This window comes from Mus pahari, chromosome 5 (genome assembly GCF_900095145.1).
Source record: "Mus pahari chromosome 5, PAHARI_EIJ_v1.1, whole genome shotgun sequence".
Lineage (NCBI taxonomy): Eukaryota > Metazoa > Chordata > Mammalia > Rodentia > Muridae > Mus > Mus pahari.
This window is the reverse complement of record NC_034594.1, coordinates 82,956,866-82,965,230: the sequence shown is the minus strand read 5'-3', so window position 1 is coordinate 82,965,230 and position 8,365 is coordinate 82,956,866. Positions and strand designations below refer to the sequence as shown.

The 8,365-nt window shown below is 38.9% G+C and overlaps 1 protein-coding gene across 2 annotated transcripts in view; it reads right to left on the bottom strand.

The window, feature by feature from the left end:
• Positions 1-4,295, bottom strand: part of Serpinb13 (serpin family B member 13) — a 19,807-nt gene extending 15,512 nt beyond the window's left edge. Inside the window, exons 1-3 of one of the 2 annotated variants that reach the window (XM_021199144.1) lie at positions 4,256-4,295; positions 2,976-3,157; positions 2,438-2,494 (exon numbers count right to left, since the gene is read on the bottom strand). In XM_021199144.1, the coding sequence (XP_021054803.1) occupies positions 2,438-2,494; positions 2,976-3,140 (222 nt within the window). In that variant the 5' untranslated portion in view covers positions 3,141-3,157; positions 4,256-4,295. Of the gene's footprint in view, positions 1-2,428; positions 2,495-2,975; positions 3,158-4,255 lie in introns of those variants that run through there. The other variant, XM_021199143.1, reaches the window with a different exon arrangement.
• Positions 4,296-8,365: the final 4,070 nt, after the last annotated feature.

Here is an 8,365-nt window from a genome sequence, read left to right as displayed (position 1 = left end):
AGATCAGTGCTGGTCCTTTGGAGATCTCAAAGGGAGATGGAGATCAGTGCTGGTGACTATGAAGATAACAAAGGGAGATGGAGATCAGTGCTGGTGGGTATGAAGCTCTCATTTTGGGGGACAAAAATATTCTAAATATGATTGTGATGGCCACGCAATTGTGTAATCTTACTAAGAACCACTGAATTATACAACAGAAATAGATAGATTTCAGGATACATAAATTATAGGTCAATAAATCTGTTTTGAAACAAGTAAAAGTAAAGAAATTAACTTTAAAAATATTTCATCTAATCCAAAATGTGTAGAATTTCATTTTTGTATATAAATATAAGATAAATAAATCATATGCTCATAGATCCCATAGATTGTTTCAACACACAGCACATAGAATTAATGATTTCTGTATGAATATTTTATAATAAGCTCCTGAAATCCTGTGAGTAGTTAATACCTTTAGCACATCTTAATTCAAACCAGATGCATGTCAAGTGCTCACTTGACTGAGTACCTCCCACAACCCAGGCACACCAGGAGACTTGTGTAAAGGATAATTTATACAATATTTGTAATAGAAAAGAGGAAAGGGAGGGAGGGAGGGAGGGAGGGAGGGAAGAAGAAAGGCCTATTAACACAAAAAAATAAAAAGCACCCGTAAAAATGAGCAAACTAGGTCTACAGTGTTGGTCCGAAAATAACCACACTGCAAAAATGATGACAAAAGCTGTCAGATGTAACAAAATGAGAAGTACAGTGGGATAATGAATTCCTAATTCAGGAGAAGGTTTGTAGAGCAGTGCATCAGGGATTGGTAATCTCTTATTTCTCACACTCGGAGAGGTACCCATTGCATGACTGTTTCTACCTTCCTAGCCAGTCTTGAGATTTTAACTTGACTTTGTAACAGAAAGATTCAGAATACTCTGAATGCATGTGATAATCAAATGCTACACACCCAGGGCTGCCACTGGACCTTACTCATCTGTTTCCTCATCTATTTATAAGGAGATTGAATTGTCTAGCCTCAGCCCCCAGAATCTCCCAAGGAAGGGACAGAGCTGGCTCATGGTGGAAGAGTGCAGGTTAGACCTGCCTAAAGCTGTAAGTCGACTTCCAGCCAGTTCTGAAGCTCTCCACCCAGAAGAAGGGCGTCTGTCCTAGGTCAGATGCCTTGTCTACTCCTCAGGAAGACTCTGCAGACACTCCTATGCTAAGAAAGGGAAGCACGCTGGAAGCCACTGCATATCACAATTGATCTTACAGGGGAGCAGCCACCTGACCTAAATCAGTGAAACAATCCGAGAAAGAAGTCCACAACTGAAACTGAGCCTTCCAGACAACCCAGCATTGTGGGATTGTGAAACTAACAGATCTTTGAACAAGAGGTTCAAAGAATAGCTTTATGAAAGGCACTGGGCTGTCATTACTGTTGGAGCCAGTGTGCCCTTCTGAGGGCTCTGATCACCACCTGATGCTAACCCTGACTTAATGGGCCTTATCCCCACCCTGTATTTGGTAAGACCAAGCGAGAGATACCAGAGCACTAGATCTGGAAGAAGACCAATGGTCCTGTGCTGATAGTATTTAAGGAAATACTAGCAGGAGGGGTAAAAATTAATTCCATTTAGCAATAATTAATTCAAATTTGCATTACTGGGTGAGTTAAATGCATGATCTAGAAGATTCTATTGGAAATGTCCCAGAGGATTAAAGAAAGTGAGTTACTTGCCGAAGTCTCATAGACCTGACAAGCCCAAGCCAGAACTTGACCCAATTCTCTGTAACTCCAAAGCTGTTATAACTTTTCAGTGTGCCAGTATTCCTAGTGACTGCTGGCTGTTGTGATTTCTTCTTATTGGAAATTTAGTTTTGTGCAATCCAAATGCTGTGATTGGAGGTGGTCTTTCTCCCCGGAGTTCCTGTTCTAAAAGCTTACACTAGGTGTAATTGGTGTTAAGAGAGGGAAATATTTAAGGGACTTGGTGATTAGGTCACCCAAGACACTGCCCTCAGAAAGAGTCTCCCAGAAGACGTCAGCTCTCTGAGAGTCGATTTCATAAAGCAAGACCAGCCACGAACTCAGCCCCTTCTGTGTGCCACCAGAGTTCATTCCCTTACATTATAGTGCATTTCAGAAGACTCTCCAGAAAACCAAACAGGTAAAAAGCCACCCAATCTGGGACTGTCAACTCCCAAAGCAAGAGCTTTTGAGCAAGCTCTTATTTATAAAACTTTTAGCCTCTAGGACTTTGTTATAGCAACAAAAAATAAACTAATATGCCTATAAATATGATTTGTCTCCAGTGACTACTACTTGAGAGTGTGACGTAAGCAACACCAGCCTCTTCCACACACTTTTCCTACTCCTTCTCTACACAGATCTTACACCTGGAAGGGAACCGATCACACTGGAAGGTGTTTAATACACGTGTCCCACCTCTTCTTCTTCAGACTTAATTCTCGAGCTTTCTGTGCCTTGTTCAGAGTAAAGTACCTACCAGAGAGAAAATATTGTTATTATTGTCGAAATAGAAATCTCACATGGTCAAGCGAAGGCTGATACTCATGTGTTTTCAATGGTATACAGGGAAACATCATCTCCTTGAAAAGCCAGGGAAATGTCTATGTTGCCCCCGATAGCTCCAGAGGAACCTAGTAATGGGCTCATTTGGGTCTTCATCTTTTATATGTCAGTTAGGTCAAATAGAAATGTCATAGGAGATCACAGTTACTTTGGCATTTTATATTCTCTTTAACTATGGAATATTGACTTTTGAAAAGGCTGTTTACCCCCATTTAAAGGAATGCCAAGCATCAAAGAGCAAATGGGACCTGGACAGGGAAAAGGACTTCCCTGAGAGACCTGAAGTTACTCCACATCTTCATCATCAGGTCAAGTTGCACGCATTTTCAAGGCAATGCTAGAGGGTTAAATCTCAAACCCAAGTTTCTTTAAAGGAAAAGAAGCTCCCCACCTTCTGTAACTCAGAAGCAGTGGCTCCTCGGGTCCCCAGGAGGATCATGCCAATGGCTGTTGAGATGCCCACAGGGGAAAAGAAGACGTTGCCATCATTTGTTTTATTCAGTTCTTTGAAAAGATCAAACAGGAACTGTGTGGTTGTTATGCCTAGTGAGTCCATGATGGTTTCCAAGTAATCTAGAACAGCAATAACAATCAATACCACTTCTGGAGTGGGCTGCCTTATGCTCTTGTTATCCTTTCCTCCATTTATCCAGAACACTGTGATTTCTGACCCTCAGAACTACTGCCCACTCCCTGTCCTGCTTCATATTAGAAGAGCTAAGTCAGCATAAGAAGCATAAACTAGTTTCACCCAGTAGTTATCAGTTCCTGTTTCCCAGGGAGGTATGGAAATGCCTTAATGGTTTTTTCCTCTGGTTTACTTGTCATCAGAATCTGCATTCCCCGCTACATCATCGAAGTTCCACTGAGCAGACCCACCCTTCGCCCTGTACAAGTGTAGCTTATCCAGCTGCCCAGCTTGTGGGAAGGCAGGATTCTGAAAGCGTGAGAATCCCCATAGGCCTTACATTCAAGCAGTATTCTCCAATCCAGATTCATTAAAATACAACAGTTGCATTCTTATCTGACAGTTTTCATTTCTCAAGATATCCAAATATAGTCCAGAATAGGAGAACATGTTAAATCCCTAATCCCTGATTCCTAACCCCACAAGAAGTTTAATATGGTCTGAATTTTCTCCTAAAAGGCAGCAGAGTAGCCCTACTTATGGGTTATGTTAAAGATTTTCCTTTCTTGAACTTTTTTAAAATTTTGGATTTATTCAGTGAGCTAATCTTACTGTTATTAAAATCACAAAATTTAATTTTCAAAGAACTGTTAATATCAACCAAATAAACAAGTAGAGTATGGATATGTTTTATGTTTTCTTCAGCATTTATTTTTGTAAAGGTTTTTTAAAAAAAGCAAAATAAGGTAAGATACATAAAGCTCTGAACAGCCCTCACACTTTAGGTCTCATCCTTGCTATGAAGTCCGCCATCCTGCATCTGCTGTTACAGGCTCCACCTCAGTTCATTATAGGGAGCCCTTACTCAGAAATCAAAGGATTTAACTCATTATCAGACAAGATAAATTGCCATGGGCATTTGGGCACTGAAATAAAATCACCTCAAGAAGAGTCTATGCACAAAAAATATATATTTATTTCAAATCCACAACAGCCATATTCTCAAAGCAGAGGACTCAAACTGGATCTGAGGAAGGACTCACCTGGCTCTGAAGAGACAGCAGTGGCTGGACAGGGACTAGGAAGCTATGTAGAGTGAGTGGCTGAGGTCTTTAATTTATAGTGTTCTCTGCCTCTCCCTAGTCATTACAGTTTGCCTTTCCAGTGAAACAACCTCTGGTTTCTCAACAACAGTTTCCCTAATAAAAATAGCAGGCAAGGTTTATGAGAAAACTGACAGCTTAATTCCTTTTATTTTCTTTGTGGTGATGAAGTTATGTAGTTAAAGTTATCAGCAACTGCGTTTTCAACTTTAATATGTGCTTCAAGTACACTGGAAGGGAACTTCAAGATCCCTCAGAAATTCTGCCTGGAAACCAAGCATAAAGACACTCAAATCATTCAGAGAACAAAACAAGATTGAAAGCAGATGTTCAAATTACTAAAGGGTCTGTAATGGTCAGGTCAAGGGAATTATAATCCATGAGGCAGGAGAGCAACCCAAAAGAGGCCCTTCATCCTTCAACGATAAAAGGGATGTCCCAGGAAGACAAAAAGTGTTAGAGCAGCAGTTCTGCACCTTAGAAATACAACACACTCTTCTGAAGGTCTTGAAAAAAGTACCTACATCCCAGCCCGAACCCAGAGTCAGCCTCTCTGTAGTGAGAGCCAGCTTCAGAATTTTTAATCACCTATAGTGACTAGGATGGATGCACAGACAAGGTTGGGCACCGCTTGTTTATGTAGTCTAATGAAGACATCAGTGAAAGCATACTTTGTTTACCACAGACCAACAGTGTTGGGTCCTGACAAGCCACATAGAATAAGAAGCTCTATTTTCTGGTTGTCTTATTTTGTAATGCCAAATGCAAGTAAGAAGATAAATGATCATTATTATGCTAGGCATAAACTAGAAAATAAAAGAAAAACGTCTGGACAGGCAACTTCAAACTTGCAGACAGACAGACAGACACATACACACACACACACACACACACACACACACACACACACACAAAACCACGCATGATCCCAAATATTGTGTCCATTAATTAAGACTCCAATCAGAATGTATTCAATAAATAATTATTGAGTCTACCATGTACTAGACACTGGGTTAAATACTTCGTGAATAGTCAATAACACCGGTGAGGTTCTGGAAAACTATTTGCAAAGTAGGGAAAAGCTTGATAGGAAATTGCACCTCCAAATTCCATTTTTGCCAACCCTGGCACATCCCAACTGGCTCTACCAGTTCATCAAAAGAACAAGAGAAAGGAAACACTGACGACTGGATCCAGCTTCAGTATTAAAAAAGGGTGTGTGGCTAGTCATCCTTGCTGAGCAGCTGCTCCTGGGAGGGCGTTGTAATTCCAGTAACCCTGAAGATGGCTCTTCTTAGAGATGCAGCCTTAAGGTATAGCTCATATACAAACCTTTTAAATAATTTTAAAGCAGCATTTAAGAAGCTTCTCTTTTGTAATTGTCACTGGAAACATCCAAATTGAGTAAGGATTCAAAGAATCAGCACTTATAACATCGGCCATATGGAAATGTTAGTTATAGTTAACTCTAATGTTAAAGATATGGCAATGTTAGGGGGGTTAATGGCCCAAAATCCTTGAGTCTATAATAATATTTTATGCCTTAATATGCTTATCCACTTTTATCCTTTTCTCTGTGGCCCCTACACTTACAGCCCCACTGTGTAGCTATTTTCTTAATCCTCTGCTTCTGTAGAGAAACGTGTTTCCTCTGCTTTTGACTCTCTGGCCTCTGGCCTTTCTAAGTGCTTCCACCACTGCACAGTCTATATACATCTTGATGGCATCTCCCATTCCCTGACTGTATTCACTCTCCTTTAGAGGCCCAATCACACAGTCACACATTGACCATTGTTTTCACCAGGAACGGCTCCTATTGTATGTGTTGGGTTGAGGTAGAGGTAAAGAAAACTCACATCAGAGACAAAAGCCTTATTTCCTGAGCACTCTGGCAAGCAGCCAGCTCAGGACCTGAAACAGATTCCCTAAGGGAGATTGTACAACATTTGTATAAGATGAGAACACAAAATGAGAGGGCAACTGGGGGTGAGCTGACGTGTTATCCAATTGAATGTTGACATATCCATTAAACAAGAGAGTACCATTTGGAAACTGGGCTGTATCCAGGGCACCTGGCTTCAAGGTCCTTAATTCATTGCCCTAGACATTAAGTCCAGAATTCAGAGGGATAAGGAGACAAAGGACGGGGTCAGCTGCATGAAGTTAATGTATTTTTACAATGTATGCACCTTGTCTTAGAGAATAGCACTTTCTATATTCTTTACCAGGTAACAGACAATAAAGAAAACATTTGGAGAAGTGAGTTAGGGGTTCATTCCTAGGCCTGGGAACATGAACTTGTATGAACTTGCCAATAAGATGGAGAAGTTGTCCCTGAGACAGATAGACTAAGACAACTATCTCCTTACAAATTGTCCCTAAGATGTCTGGACTCAGGCAACTGTTTACAACAGAAGCTGTTCAGCTATTGGGAAATCCCCAGCTCCCCTAGGGTCTGGGACCTTGAATTTAGTTTCTCCCTATGATTAAATGGAGTCTGAAAACGAAATGGTAACACTTAGGATAAGTTTCTTTGTTCCCAGCATAAACTAACATAACCCCATCTAGCTACACATTCCCAAAAAGAAGACATAAATATAGAGGGAGAGCTGTGAGCAGAAGGGCTTAGTGGATAGAGAAGAAGAGTGACCAAGGGAAATGGGGTGAAATGACCAAATACATACATATATAACACACATGTATGACTGTAACAATTTTTACATAAGGAACAAAATCACTCCACCCACTGACTGTCACATAGTCTTGGTTCTGTACTTGCTCTGTCGTATCAGAGAATCAAATCTCTAGAGAAAACACACTACTAATTAATAAGTACCCTTGCTCTGACTTCCATTTCTCAAAGAAGAATCTTCTCCTGAAAAACTGGAAAAACAAAAATGAGCTTTGATTCTAAGTTACTTAACCTAAGACAAACATATTTTATCATGTGTTTCAAACACAACATTGCTTTTGCAAAAATTACAAAATTCTTCAGTGATTCTTATATATATTTTCCTTTACATAAATTTTTAATTTAACAAGACCTATAATAATTCTCTTTGGATATAGATTTGGGTTCCTTTTTTACACACTGTGCAAGGAGTTTATCATTTTTCATGTCCCTTGGGAGTATTTGTAGGGAGGTAGAAATATATTGAAAGAAAAATGCTATTCCTTTGTGATCCAAAGAAGGAAATTAAACTGAAATATGACTTGAAAGATTTCTGAAATGTAAGATTTTATGCTTATTATTGTAATTATACATAATTATGATCACCGTAAAAAATTTGCTTATTGAAATGTTTTTCTTCAAATAACTTAGGGTTGATACACAGAATCTAAAGGAAAGAACTCTGGTCCTAATGGGCACTAAATATCACTTATATATACAATAAAAAAACACAAAGGCTGTCCACACCATCACTGTCTCCATTTGAAATAGTATGTAGTCACAAGTAAAATATGAATGTTAATTAATTAATCAATTAATTATCTAATTATTTAAAAGAAAAATTACAATTATACTCACAAAAAATGAGACAAACATATAAATAAAGGACAAATTTAGAACGATTAATTAAAGCAAGATCAATATAAAAATAAAATATACTAATAACATATATTAGAAAAATGTTATCATAATTTTAAAAAACATCAAAAAGCTTTTGAAGGCTGGATGAAATATAACACCTGAAATCACAACACTCAGAAAACTAGGGCAGGAGAGGGAGTCAGACTAGCCTGCCCACATAAAAAATGCAACTTACAAAACAGAATGCAAAAATCAACATATATTGGGAAATTCAAAAGTTATATAAACCTTTTAAAGGATAACATACAAATAACTCTTGTGTTTTGGAAAATTCCATCACTTAAAGATGTTCATTTTGTCCAAACTGATCATCGTAATCTCAGACACAATTCCAGGCTTTATTTTTTCAAAACACTGGCAAAGTGATGCCAAATTTACAGGATCGAGCAAAAGGGCCAAGAATAGGCACACTGCTCTTCAAGAGTAAGAAGAAAGAGGGGGCAGCTATCCTATCAGAC